The sequence below is a fragment of the Drosophila mauritiana genome, chromosome X (assembly GCF_004382145.1).
Source record: "Drosophila mauritiana strain mau12 chromosome X, ASM438214v1, whole genome shotgun sequence".
In the NCBI taxonomy this organism is placed as follows: Eukaryota; Metazoa; Arthropoda; class Insecta; order Diptera; family Drosophilidae; genus Drosophila; species Drosophila mauritiana.
In genome coordinates, this window is record NC_046672.1 from 9,488,334 (window position 1) to 9,503,418 (window position 15,085).

The window sequence follows — 15,085 nt, forward strand, 5'->3', positions numbered from 1 at the left end:
ATAATTTTTAAGGGACAACGTGATACAGAGACCCAGACAACTAATTAACTTTGCTGTTGACTTGACACTTTTCCTCGGAAAATCGCTAAAAAGCAGCCTGATGACAAAGGCGCATATATGTAAGTGAAAAGTTGAAAGCAATAATCAGTGAAAAGAGCAACAAAAAAGGGGCTGGGGGCGGCTGTGGTTGGTGTTGTATACGGGGGGTGGTGCATTGAATATGTTTTCCAGCTCGGTCACGTGTCCTTCGTAGATAGCTTTACAGCCTCCCAGGAGGCAAACAATTTGCGCTCGTTACGCGGTTGAAATTGCTTTCAACTTCAACTTCCACTCACCCCCACCCGTGCCAGGATATTTTAAAGTTCCCCAGCAGCAGTCGATGAAACCACCCGGAACCAATCCCGCGTCCTCATCCACATCCATCCGCCGCCTCTGTCTTTACTTATGTGTTTTGTCATTAGTTTCATTTTATAATTTATTAACGTCAACATTGTTGCTGCTGGGCTGGCTCCCTTTTCCTTCCCTTTTCCTTTTCAATTTCTTTCGTTTTGGCTAAATCAGGCTGAAACTGTTTTTGAGAAGCGTACATGATGGCAGGAGTGGCGATCTCATTAGATATCGGGGGTTGGCCATAAATACCCCAAGCCATTCACGACTTTTGGCTTTAAATGACCAACGAAGCGGATGCACTTTAATTTGACAATTGTGTAAATTGCCTCGTCATGCTGTTTGTCCTTTGACTGGGATTTCTTGCTCTGGTTTTCTGTTTTTAAAATCCCCTCCCTACGCACGCATAGCCACCCACACAACTGACACTAATGTGTCAAAGGTCACGTGGCATTCGTTTGCGACATTTGTAGATTTATCTTTCAGCTCAGCTCTCATCGAAAGTGTGAGATGAGACTGGAGTGCATGGGTGGTACATGGGTGGTACTGGGTTGTTACATGGGTGGTTACTGGGTGGTTACTGGGCGGCGATGGGTGTTTCTAGGGGTGTGGTCGCAGCCAGTGCAACCCAAGGACAATTGAACTTGAAACCCACTGGCGCCCGGCGTTAATGATTGAAAACGGAGAGTCCGGGGAAGAGTCAGTAATCCGAACCAACACTGGGGATCAAAAAGTCCTCTCTAGAACTTTATCCTTTAACGGGGCTAATTTTTCCCCAGAAATTACATACTTCTGGCAGGCTTCTTTACTCGCTATATAGTGAGGAAAATAAGAGTTTTGATTAACATCTTACCCTGGAGCTCGGGTAAAAATCGGGTTTTCTTATATTTCTTTAAGAAATAATAAGTTTTCTGGCCACAACTTAAAAAATAATTGCCTGAATATGGAATGCCATACATAGTTGAGCTCGTAATTAAATTTCCAATCAAACTGTGTTCAAAAATGGATATTCAAATTTTTTGCCATTTTTTGCAAATTTTGATGATGTTACCCCTTACAAAAAATGCAAAAATTGACCCAAAAATTAATTTTCCTAAATTCTTCAAAAAGTGATAGGGATTGTTAGCATTGGTAATTAGCTGCTCAAAACAGTTATTCTTTCGTCTATATGACAATTTTCAGCGAAGTTATGACGAAAATTCCGTTTGTAAATATCAAGTTTTTGGCAAAAGCCGTGTTTCCAAATTTCGTACATCAAATAATCCGTTTTTTTGCCAAAACTTTAAAAATAATAGTCTGAATATGAAATGTTATACCTCGTTGAGTTCGTAATTCAATTTCCAATCAAACTGTGTTCAAATATGAAAATTCTATTTTTCGCCATTTTTTGCAAATTTTGATGATGTTACCCCTTTCCAAAAATGCGAAAATTGACCCAAAAATTAATTTTCCTAAATTCTTCAAAAAGTGATAGGGATCGTTAGCATTGGTAATTAGCTGTTCCAAACAGTTATTCTTTCGTCTATATGACAATTTTCAGCGAAGTTATAACGAAAATTACGTTTGTAAATATCAAGTTTTTGGCAAAAGACGATTTTCCGAATTTCGGTCATAAAGTAATCAGTTTTTTTGCCTTAACTATAAAAATAAAAGCCTGAATTTGGAATGTTATACCTTGTCGAGCGTCATGCGTTGCCCCCTGAAGGCCTTCTGCGCCACCATGTCTCTTGTCCGCCGCATGAACACGATGATCAAGCAGGGCGCCGCCCTGCCCTTCAACACCTCCTCCTGCTACGTCAATGCTACCAAGAGGTAGTCGACGGCTGCAACGCCTTCGTGCCCAACATCAATACCAGCATCGCCAGCATCACATAAGCGCTTCCAAAAAATGGTAATAAAACCATGAAATTATAAGCAAAGCAGATGCTGTTTTATCAAGAAAACATACTGCTCTAGCAGTATCAATGGGGCTGGACACCAACAAAACCAAAAAGTAGAATCTGAAGTGCAAGGATTACAGATCACTTCAACCAACACCCATTTTGTCCAAGGTCACAACACCTAGTTAAGCACGTTACTCGTAGAGTAAAAGGGTATACTAGATTCGTTGAAAATGATGTAACTTAGTCTCCGACCATATAAAGTGTACAACACGTCGATACGATTCGACCAAAATTTCTTAGCCACACCGAGTTAATTAGCGCGGCGGCTAGAAATTTAAATAAGCTGAATATTAATATTTAATTTAATATGATGAACTTACCACACCGCCACCGGCAAAGGAAAACATGGGGGCGTACCCACCTAACAGAAGGATGTTTCCCAGGATGCGAATCCGCCGGCGTCGTTTTGATCAAATCTAACTTTATTCCATCTAGTTGGCGTGGGGTTTGCCGTACACGTATACAGCTAGCAATTCGGTTTTTCGAACCCCATTCGTTACTTGGGACAGCTGTAAGACACATCAATTTGATAAAATAATCTAAAATAATCTATCGAAAAAAGGAAAATGCCGTCGATCAATCCTTTTTTTGAATATGTAGCTACATTCCGTAAGGAACATCAAGAGCTAAAAGAACAACGCGTTATCGCAAAAAGAGCTAAGGATGCTTGGAATTCCTTAACTACACAAGAGAAAAATATCTACCGCGAACAGGTACGCATTCATTTTTTAATTGAAAATTCATATTATGGAGATTATTAATTTGTATCATTTCAGGCGCGCGATGAACAAAATCGGCGTCGGAGAGTGGCAGTAATGCCAGCGATGCCGTGCCAACGATGCCGTTATACCAAATTAGCATTTTCTGCACTGATATCGTTTGGTTTTCTTTTTTTGGTTTGGAAATTATCATCCTATGTATTCCCAATCGAAAACCGGGGAAAACCGATAATGGCAGTAATGCCGTGCCAACGATGCCGTTATACCAAATTAGCATTTTCTGCACTGCTTTTGTTTGGTGTTGTTTTTTTGGTTTGGAAATTATCATCCTATGTCTTTTAAGTGAACAAAATAATGCGAAAATTGACCCAAAAATTTATTTTTTAATAAATAAAAAAAAAACTTCTTCAAAAAGTGATAGGGATCGTTAGTATTGGTAATAAGCTTTTTAAAATTGTCATTTATTTAGATTTATCACCATTTGCAGTCGAGTTATGATGAAAATCCCTTTAGAAAATATTGCATTGCCTCCGAATGAAAAAAAAACTTTTTCCCACATTCCAGAACATCACCTAGCTGCAGTTAATTTTAAATGTCGGCTAGTTTTATTAGCATGTGCTTAACTTGTTCGGCTTGCTGAAAGTGTAATAAGCAGACACTTTAATTAAGCTCTGACTGCCGGCAGAAGTAGAAATATTTTCGGAAACCTCAAATTTGGTTTGGCTTGAAGTTACTTCATGGAGTCGAAAGTGAACTTGAAACTATTCTGGCATCGGAATTATTTACTCGAAAAGTCGACTTTGGGCGGTGGAAAAACATGGCAACAAGTTCTCTCTCCTCGCTTTTGTTTTTTTTTTTTATATTTTTGTCCATTTTGTTTTTTGGCGAATTGAGCAATTTGGAGTCCGAGTTCGTAGAGCTTGTCCTATTCCGAATGTCCGCCTTTAAGTTATTTGTATTCAAAATATTCATTTCGTGCTAGCCACGTTCCACAGAGCCGTTGCGACAATTTGTAAACTAGGCCTGAATAAAACATGAAAATGGAAAACATCGGGGCAACGGCAGCGGGACTGCAATCGATCAGCGATTAAGAATTTCCGTACAAAAAACTACGATTTCCGGATGAGGTTGCGGAACAACAAAAGAAGTTTTTCAGACTCCAATGCGATTTTACATTCATAGCAAAAAAAAAAGGAAAATCAACATGAATATTAATATTGAAAGATTTAAATACCAGCGAGAAACTATATATGCGTATCAAAACAGTGATTTTCTCGGACATCTGACCGGTTTTAGTCAAGTTTTTGTACAAACAGTTCGCATATAATGCATTTCTTTCAAAAATGAATTTTTGTGATTTTTCATCCTAAAATAATCAGTCTTTTGGCCACAACTTTAAAAATAATTGTCTAAATATGAAATGCCATAACTTGTTGGGCTCGTAATTAAATTTCCAATCAAACTGTGTGCAAAAATGCAAATTCTGTTTTTTTGCCATTTTTTGCAAATTTTGATGATGTTACCCCTTACAAAAAATGCAAAAATTGACCCAAAAATTTATTTTCCTAAATTCTTCAAAAAGTGATAGGGATTGTTAGCATTGGTAAATAGCTGCTCAAAACAGTTATTCTTTCATCTATATGACAATTTTCAGCGAAGTTATGTCGAAAATTCCGTTTGTAAATATCAAGTTTTTGGCAAATGTTGTGTTTCTGAATTTCGGTCATCAAATAATCAGTTTTGTTGCAAGAACTTTAAAAATAATTACCTGAATATGGAATGCCATATCTCGTTGTATTCGTATTTAAATTCCCAATCGAAAACTGTATGCACAAATGGAAATTCTTTTTTTTGGCCATTTTTTGCAAATTTTGATGATGTTACTACCCCTTACAAAAAATGCGAAAATTGACACAAAAATTGATTTTCCTAAATTCTTCAAAAAGTGATAGGGATCGTTAGCACTGGTAATTAGCTTCTCAAAACAGTTATTCTTGCATCCCTGTGTCAGTTTTAACTCAAGTTATGAAAAAAATTCCAATTGTAAATATCTAGTTTTACGAATTGCCGAATTTCCGTCATAAAATAATCCGGTTTTTGGTGACATCTTAAAAAATAATATTCCAAATCTGGAATGTCGTACCTTACCTAGCTCGTCATTAAATTTCCAATCAAACTGTGTCTTTTGTTTATATGACCATTTTTAGTCAAGTTAAGATGAAAATTCCCTTGGAGAACATCGAATGTTGCTTGAAGGATTCACCCCTTTCCAATTTACTCATTTCTTTTACCACTCCATTATCCCTTCTTCCTATATGTAGATCCATGCCTCGGCTAGCTTAATTTACCATCCACACCTTGTTAATACGAAATTAATGACTGCATTAGATAAATTACATTCCAGCTTTGCTTCGCTTGTCCTGTTTGCTGTTCAATTATTGAGTGAAAGAACTTGGGGTCAAAGTTGGAATGGCAAGGAGCCATCGATGGCTATCGAAGTCCTGACAGTCCTGGCTAATGACAATACCTCGCCATCGTTGGCTGTTCCACGGCCTTGTTATTGTAATTAGCCAAGGGGTTCCAAAGGTACGGAAAAGCCCACCCATCGCGTTTCTCGGGGTTGGATGGAACATTAAAATATGATTAACTTTGCGGTTCGTGCCATTGTCGTGTCTATTTAATTAGAACTCCACTCGGGCTTCCTTTCGCGACCTCTTGTTCCACATATATATGTACATACAGATAGCCAGTATATCCTGTGTATCCTGTGCTAACTAATGGGCTGACAAAAGGCGCTAATCTAAGTTTTACGTGTTCGGCGTTTACGCTTTTTGTGCTCAGAAAATAGGCGGAAGAAAAATGTGCAGGGTATGCAGAAGGTTAGTTTCGGATTGTACGACAGTTTTGAGTAGTGATATGTGAATCGGAAAATCGAAATCGAATCGACACTGATTTGTTTACAGTTATAACGTTTATCGGTAGTAAATACCACAGTTGGTTGAAATGAATTAATAAATAAAATGAATTAATAATTAAAATGAACAATTCTAAAATAAACCCCTTCTGTAATGAACCCATGCAAAATGAACTCTCCCACTGCAGGGTATTACCACGTCGTTTTCCCCGCTTCTTTCCACTTTCCTTGCAACCTACGAACTTCTATCTAGACAATCTAATCATAATTATGTGATTTCTTTGCCACTCCATGCCACAATGGCCAAGAAAGTGTTCCTTTTGTACTGTAATTTTTATTGAAATGAGCCCCCTTGGCGGCAAAACTGAACTGGAGATCCCCGATGTGGCCGCTTGGCTGCATTTTGTTAAAAGGTGACAATTAATTTGTCAATAATGGAAATTGTCACCCGGGGTTGGGAAACAGAAACACCACTATAGAGAGGGGTGTACTTGACCACTATATATGAATATATATGTATATATTTATTTCCAGGTGCGGGGGCTTTCGTGCTCGTGCCTCGTTTCTGCTAAACTAACTGACTGACTGACTGTCCATCGTAGTTAAGCTAATGATATATGGCCTAGTTGACGCTCGAGCCGACCGGCTGGGTAATTTTAATTATTTTGTCATTTGTATAAATTAAAGTATATGCATTCGGGCGCCATGCTTTTCTGCGATGGCCGCCAAGGGGTTAAGTTGCTTGGGCTTCGGACCGAACCGGGCTTATTGATTAATGATTATTTTGGCCTCTGGGCCAACCTCGAACCCCTTTTTCGCTTTTCGTGACAACTCAATCAAAATGGTTCCGTTTGCCTCTTGTGAATTTTTCTAAATTTACATTTTATCGAAGCCTTTAATTATGGGAAATTCGATTGTGCATATCTATGCATGTATGTATATATTTTTCGAACCAAAAAAAGGGGGTTTGGGTCACTAATTGGGTCCCCATGGCGTATGCTTAATAATAGTTCACATACGTCTATTCGTAAATCGAATATGTTCTTTGTGCACTCTCGAGGGTATTTTCTATCATAAATAATTTGTCAAATGGAATATCGAAAACGTTTTCAAAGGGCTTACAAATCTATACACAAATTTGATTGTTTGATTAAATGGTAGTATGTTTAAGTGGCATGGGAATTTTTTAAAAGACCAGAAATCGAATATTTACCGTTTGAATTTCAGATGTTTCCTGGCATACTAATATTTCATACAAACTCATTAAGATCTGGAGCTCTCCTTTTCTCCTGGCCGACAAGACCCACGCATTGGAATAAAGTTTGGCTAATGAGAAATTTATATATAAATTTTGTGTTCGGCGGCCGAACGAAGAATTCCCAGGAATCTTTCGCAGGCGCAAGTCTTGGCAGAAAAATAAAATAAAAAAAGGAATCGGCCAAGAATCGAGGCAAAACGCGAACAAGAAGATGGGGAAAATACAACAAAAATGGCGATAGAAATCGTGATACAATCACGTCTAGACTTGTACGAGTTGCGCCTACAAAACCAAAAAAAAAAAAGGAAAAAAATAACAAAATGAAAAAAAAAGAATTATATAAAAGAAAACATTGGGGAAACAAGAACTGCAGCCTGTCCGGACTTTTAGTTGGCAGGTCAAACGGGCAACGTCAAATACGTTGCGACGAGCCCAAGAACGCCACAAAACCAAAAAGAAACAAAAAAAGAGCCACAAGAACAACAACTACTTTTGGCCATGGACTTGAGTTTTTGGCCCAAAGTCTTGACTTGGATTTGAAAACTTAGAAACTTGCGCCGGCAGCTGTAGATGCCAAAATTCAGGGGGGAAAAAAATAAATAAAGAGCACAGGCAGTGGCGCGGCGGCGGTGGGTGGGGGCGAAAAGGGGAGCTGCTCTGGCAGGGGGCGGGGCTGTTTAGAGGGTCCAGAGATGAAGGCAAATGGCAGGCAACGTCTGCGGCTAATTACAGGCTGCCAGTGGCAACAACAACGGGCACAGGAACAGAACGACAACGACAGCAACAACCAAAGAAATGATATATTTAAGTTGCTGCTTTATTTGCATTTGTCCCAAGTGCAAAACAAGGGGTGTGCGAGGGGCACAGAGAGAGATAGAGATAGATAGAGAGAGGTATATTAGGGGAAGGGGTGCTACTCGTACTTCACATTTAATATTCATTAAAAACTAGCCAACGAAAATCAGTAATCAGTTAACCAGCCGCTCACAGAATTGGCCCAGAATTGATAAGCTCATAAAATGCATAATTATAATATTCAGTATTTTGACTTCATTTAAACTGCAATCAAGGATCATCTGAGCGAATGTTTTAATTAAATTCCAATGTATTTCGCTTAACAAATTCCCACACAATAGCTTTTCCGCTAGTTCCTTGAATTATAGTAGATGCGAAAAAAGGCGTCAAACCTTTGAGATCCTGGCTCATTTCACCAACCCTCGTCAAATGGGCAAATTTGTTCATTTCCCACACAGTTTTTAGGACTTGAAAACAAAAGTGAAATATATTATGCGATATATTGATTGAGTTTCTGGTTTGGTTGGTTGGTTGGTTGGCTCTTTCACCTTCGTCTAAAAGAGGGAAAACATTTCATCCTTTCGCGCATTTTAATCACGCTTAATGATTTCTGAACTCTGTGAGCCTTTCTCGGCCCTTCGTCATCATCATCATCGTCAGCATTTTGGCCTCTGATCAATTTTGTTATTTTTGTATTTCGGTACGTAGGTGGTTAACACACACACACACACAGTCTTTTCGTTACAGTTTCCAATCCTCATGCTCTCCTTCGACTTTGTAGTTTGCCGCATTTTTGAATTGGTTTTTTGTTTCGGCTCTCAAAATAGTGATTTTTTCTCTGCCTTTTTTTTTTAATATTTTTTCCGGCCAGGTCTTTTGTCTGACGACTGACTTTTCGAGCCCAGCTTCAACTTCAACTTCGACACTTTAACGGCTTGTGCGGCTCTTTGTTTGGTTAATTATGCGCCGGACCAAAGTGGCGCCAACATCTTCGATCCCCTCGCTCAATGGCCAACTGAGAATCGAGAGTCTGTGGCACGAAAAATGGGTTTTATTAATTTCCTTCGGGCTTCATTAATCGATTTTCACTCTCTGCCGAACGGAGGCTGCAACCAAAATCAATTATAATTAAATCTAGACCATAGTATCCCGCAACATTTTCACACGACGTCAGTGAACATTCACTTTATTTGGCCAATAACTTTATGGTTATTACATAGGTTTTCTAAATGAGGAAATAATCCATATAACGTGGTTAAAATCCGAGATGGATTTTCTTATCTTAATATTATAATATTTTACTTTAAGCATAAAAGCCTGACTTATGATATCTGTCAGGGGATGTTCGAGAATCCAACCCCCAAGACTGCAGAACTTTTCCCACGAAGAAGACAACGAACATAGTCTTTCGACGATCGAAGACTTGCATTAGAAGAATTGCACCTGTGGGCAAAGACTGAAGGAAGACAGATCATTTGCTCCGTTTTTTTTTTCGGCCTCCTGACATGGGCTAAAAAATATCCTTGGGACGAGCTCGGCCCAGTGATATATATGGTTCTGAAAATTCCGAGTATTTTTTGGAGCAACAGCCAATGCTAAAGTGCAGCCCCTTTTTATTTAATACTTGCCCCTTTTATGTAGTTTTTTTTTCTTTCATTCTTTTGCCCATTTCTACTTTTTTGGTATTGCTTTTCATAAGACGCATAATTATGGGTTAGCGGGCAGTAAGAGAAACAGAACGAAGAAAAAAAGGACCACGAAACGAAGAAATCATTTATATGAAAGATGAGCAAAGTGAAGTTGCAAAAGGATCCAGAGCGAGTGAGAAGTTCCAAGTTAATGTTGCTGGGGCAGAGGATGAGGAGACCGATGATGAATGATTTGTAGACAGTTTCTCCGGGCCACTCAAAACTTTAAAACTCCACTCCTGCCGGAGTCCTTGAGACCGCAGGACAAACAGGTGTCAAAAGGTGGCCCGTCTGCCGGGGCCAAGGTTGCACAACACTTATTAGATTTTCTTGGGCTATTTATTTTTTGTTTTATTTCGGGTTCGCTAGGTGGGCGTACGCCCAAAATTGGAGCAAGCAAGCCGTGCCGGAGTTCAATTAATTTCATTACAAAATTGTTGCAGCAACAGCAGCAGCAGCAAATTGCAGTCAGCCCGGATCAATTTGTCATAGCAATTGTTGCCATGTATGTGTGTGCGTCCCTGGGCCTCGTCCTTCGTGGTCCTTTTGGTGCTCCGGCTCCTGCTCCTGCTGCTCCTGCCCCTTTATTTTTTGCCTCTAAAGGCTAATTAAACGCAGCAGGCATCGGGTGATAAATGGATTCGGTACTATGAATGAACTGACCTGCCGACTGCCGCGCCACTTGACTGTGTAATTAGTGCAATTGCTGAATGAATTTGCTCGTGTTTCCTTTCGCAGTCTCGGAATACTCGGCTCCTCTTTCTGACATTCCAGGAACGATGCGATTCCAGGAACTGCAACCGAATTTCAACCGGCTAATGAGCTGCACTTTTCGGCCACCTTCAAAGTCTGGTCACCTGGTCACCTGCAGTTCGCAGCTCTATGATCCATTTTCGATTCCGATTTCGGGCAGCTGAACAATTTTTGGCAAAGGTCCATCGCAGCTAATGATGTCAAATCGAGCACCCTAATTATGCATTAGTAGGCAGCATGAAAAACCTGACCAAGAAGTCCATCGGTATCTCTTTAAATGATAAATGTGAGTACAAGAAAAAGAAAAACACCATATACTAGGCTCAATATGATGTACAGACTATTTAAAATATGCAAATATGCACTTATTTTAGCTCATTCAAAGCAGATATCAAATAGGTTGATCGACTTTCATCACGCTTGCGAGCAAAAAAGGTTTGTTTTGCTTTATTCGCCAGAAAGAGAAATTATAGCCACGATCCGCTTTTGCCGCTTTTCAGCTCTAACTGAACAATTTAATTAGTTTTGCGCCATTATTATGCATTAAAAAAATGTTTATCGCGTGGTTAAACAAACTCCCTTTCTCAACGAGATTTCGCCGCGATTTTTTGTGTGGGCTGGCATTCAAACGGTGGGGGAAATCTGGGAGGGCCGTCATGATCTTTTAACCCTTAATCGGGATTAGGGCTCACTAAAGTCAATCTGAAGCAGATTTTAGGTTCATAACATTGTATACCGTTTACATAACAGTTAACTATAATAAAGTGAGGCTTCTTAAGGGGCAAAAAAGATCCTGCTTAAAAGGATAACATATAAAATGTTGCCTCAAGTATTTAGTTCTTTTTTTGCTTGATAATAGTCAAAATGAAATAACAACTTGTCGCAGTCATTTGCGGGTTAATAATAAGGGTTAAGCTTTGGCAAGTGCAAATCTTGACTGTTTCTTTTCCATTTTTTTTTTGCTTAGGTTCCACCGAAGAGGAGGAGGTGGTGCCCCCATGACAACGTTGGCGTTGAAGGCGCAGAACCAAACCGAAAGCAACAACCAAAACCAAAACCAAAAAAAAAGAGAAAAAACCGAAAACCTTAAAACCAGACAGAAAATAATTCACAAATTATGCGAATAAAATTTTTAATAATTCTCATGGCAACGTTAAATAAATGAGCGCAGAAAGCGAGCGAATGGCCGAAGTTCGAGCTTGGAGCTTTGCAGTTTTCAGCCGGAGAATGCCTCCTTGAGGTCTGGTCTGCCCCATGTCTGCCAAAGAGGCTAGGGACTTGGAGCTTGGGGACTCGGGGACGCGAAAGAAAAAAGTGGGTTGGCACAAAATCTTCAACGCGCCGGTATCTCGGTACCCGTGGGCCATGCCATCTCATCCATGGAGTGCTGGAAACTCTCTGGAACTCCGAAACATTGAGACACTGAAAATCAGAAACTCTGGCGCTGCCATAACAAAAGTCAAAGTCGTCAAGTCGTCGAGGTTAAAGATGCAGATGCCTGGAATCGAGGATTGCGGATTGAGGCAGGTGAGACCGACCACCGCCTCTTGCATCTCTTACCCCTTTTGGCCCCGTTTTTTGGCCATTTGGACATTGGATAATGCCGTCGTCTTTTCGTTTTTTTTTTTTCGAGAGCGTTGCGAAAATGTTTCGGCTTTTACATTCTTTTTTACCCCGTTTTGCCATGGCTTCTTTTCTTTAGCATATTTTCCCCTCAAAATTATTTTTTTTGTCGGCATTTTTCGTTTTGAAGTTTTCTGCTGCCTTTTTTTTTTATTATTTTTTTGTTTTTTTCTTTTTTGGGCTTTTATTTGACTTTCGCAGCATCACGAAAATTTAGCATGGCCAATGGGGTGGAGGCCAGGCCGCTTTTGACATGGAAATTTCACTCGGCCAAGATTTGAATTTCACAACCCAAAAAATACGCGGAAAAATTGGAGAGGTGGAAAAGTGAAAAAGAGCACAAGCATTATCAAAAAAAGGCAAAGAAATAATTCATTTATTCGTTAATGGTTCTGCATTGGATTTTTCTCGCTTTTTGAGCTCTCTTTTTTGCGCTCAACTGGGCTAGCGATACGCCCACTTTTCGCTATATATGTTAAGTATAATTGCTATTGGCTAATGAGTAAGCGGCAACTTGGCCAAATTGAAAGCCGGCCTAAAACTTCGTTGAACATCTTAGCGAAACTCGATAATTGGATCATGCGAAACTAAATAAGTATGTTAGTAACAAATTTGAACAAGTGCCATTTACATACAAATAGGTTCAAAAGTTCAAGTTTCCCGAAAGAATATTAATTTAAATGTACAATAGAAATGTATTAGTTTTTATATCTTTGTATATATATATCTTTATAGCAGTTTTTTTCTATATATTTTGTATTGTTTTTAAATCTTAAGAGTTTTAAATAGATATATTAATTAGAATGAGCTAAACTTGTGTGGTTATAATATAATTCATCAAATTTCCTTAATATCAATTTTTATCCAACAGATTTCTTTCTATTATTACCCTGATCTACCGAACTAGTTTTATTTTTTTTCGCCGTGTGTATGGTATGTATTAGCCCCATCGACATGCAAATTAATCAGTGGGGCCGGTGCGGCTCGTTCGTTTGGGCCAATTAATTAGTCGGACGCTAATGAAAATCAATTTGCGCAACACTCGAAACAGGTGATTAGCTGGTGGGTTGGGAAAATGGGTGTTCCTGCTCCATGTTGCTGGGCATGCGATCGGTGCCAGGTTTTAGGCTGTCAATCATCGGATTTTGGATCTTGTCTAACGCTTTTCAATCGCCTATCGTTTTCCATCTTGCTGGGGCTTTGTGTTTCGAGCTGTTTGTCAAACTTTTATCGGGCAGCTGTCACAACACAGGGCAGCATCTTTTCTCATTCCGTTTAATTGGCTGCTGTGACATTTTTATGAGCTGACAAAACGAGGTAGATCCGTACTCCTTGCCATGCCCCATTTCACTTTTTTCCTTTCTCGTTTCTGGTTTTTGTTTTGTTTCCCTTCTTTTTCTCTTTTTTTCTTTTTGTCAGGCTTAGTTTGCTGACAGCGCAATAAAAACTAATTGAGTGGCAGTCAAAGGCAGCGCTAAAAACCCCACAAAACACACACCACCCACCACATACCGCCCAACCCCTTTGCTGTTGTTGTTGCTGTTGTTGTTGTCTTGCCTGTTTGTTTATTGCACATCGGCGGTTGTGTTGCTTCGCCCTAGGCACACCACCCACCCACCACCCAGCTGTTGTTGTAGTTGTTGTTGTCACAACGGCAAAGGCCACGCCTTTTTTGCGTTAATTTCAATCGAGGCGGCTGGTGGGAAAAGCCGTGAGGAGGAAAAGGGGGAAACTCTTCCTAGCAAGTCGCCCCCCTTTCTTTCATTTTCCATTTACCATTTACCATTTACCATCTACCATTTCCACATTTCCCATTTTTATTTTGTCATTGTCATCAGCAAACGCTCCTTGTTGTTTGTTGCTTGATTTCTTTATTTGATTTTTTATTTCCCCCCCTTTTTTTCTTTTTTCCTTACGGTTTATTTTTATCTGCTTGTTTTCTCTCGTTTTTATTGAAACTTCATTAAATGTTTCCCTTTTGTTGTTGCCATAAAAGCAAAAAAAAAAACCACGCGACCACGCCCCATTTGGATTTTAACAGGATAAACAGAGCTCCCTGCAAGCGCTCAACACGGCGTATGCGTAATCTTTGTAATGAATTTCCGCTGATAACAATGTTGAATTTGGGCAAAGTGCTAGTGGAAACTGCTTGCCTTGGCTTAAACGGGCAAGCCGCACATAAAGACTTTCGCGGAAAAAACGTTAACTAGTTTTTTTTCTAATGGGCGATTAAAGTGAACTTAAAACTTTTTTTATGCGCGAATTAGAAATGTGCACAAAAAAAGGAAAACCCAACGAAAGAATTACGTAAAAATTTCTCTTTTATTGCAGTTGAGCTCAAAATGCATTTGCTAATTTTTGCCTTTGCCATTTTTTGTCGTTCCTCGTTTTTCGTTTTTTTTTTTTTTGTGTTTATGTTTCTTTCGGTTTTTTGCGCATTTTAGCATTTTAGCGTTTTAATGCCGCTGCCAGATCGTATGACAAGATAATGCCCAAGATATATGCGCCTTGTCAGACCCACAAGCACATACATACATATACAAAAACGTAAACAAAAAAGGAAGAAAAAAGGAGTGAAAAAATATGAAATGAAAAGGCAAAAAGGAAAATGGTAGGAAGCAGAGGCCGAAATGAAAAATAAAATTTATTAATTCACAATAATAAATTGTTTTGTGTCTCTCGCTTTTCGATTTGTATCGAACGATAATTACAGGTTGCGCTGTAAGAAGAAAAATATGTTTCTCTTCGCATCCCCAACTCTCTAGATATTCACGTATATATGTTTTTATGGCCTCGTCCCGGACTTTTGCCGACTTTTTTGTGTAATTAATTGTGTGGACGCGCCAAAACCAAAAGGAAAAAAAGAAAAAGAAAGGCATTGGGAAACCAAATGAGAAATAAAAACAGAAACAGAAATTACTGGAGCCAAACTGAGAGGGACAAAAACGGGTTTGACCACAGCAATTTCCATTAGTTTTCCCTGACACTTGCTGCTACTGTTGGCT

At 39.3% G+C, this 15,085-nt stretch overlaps 1 protein-coding gene across 1 annotated transcript; it reads left to right on the forward strand.

Annotated features, from left to right (window-relative positions):
• Positions 1–2,839: 2,839 nt before the first annotated feature.
• LOC117147121 lies at positions 2,840–10,621 on the forward strand. Its single transcript, XM_033313887.1, has 3 exons — positions 2,840–3,043; positions 3,107–3,212; positions 10,443–10,621. Exons 1-3 carry the CDS (start codon positions 2,897–2,899, stop codon positions 10,619–10,621), a joined length of 432 nt encoding a protein of 143 aa, XP_033169778.1. The 5' UTR covers positions 2,840–2,896.
• The last annotated feature ends 4,464 nt before the right edge of the window (positions 10,622–15,085 follow it).

Excerpts from the sequence above, each read along its gene's own strand:
- LOC117147121 (XM_033313887.1), top strand. The coding sequence starts at position 2,897 with ATGCCGTCGATCAATCCTTTTTTTGAATATGTAGCTACATTCCGTAAG. Across the intron at positions 3,044-3,106 it reads AAAATATCTACCGCGAACAG|GCGCGCGATGAACAAAATCG; the intron begins GTACGCATTCAT and ends GTATCATTTCAG. Across the intron at positions 3,213-10,442 it reads TTCTGCACTGATATCGTTTG|TCTCGGAATACTCGGCTCCT; the intron begins GTTTTCTTTTTT and ends TTCCTTTCGCAG.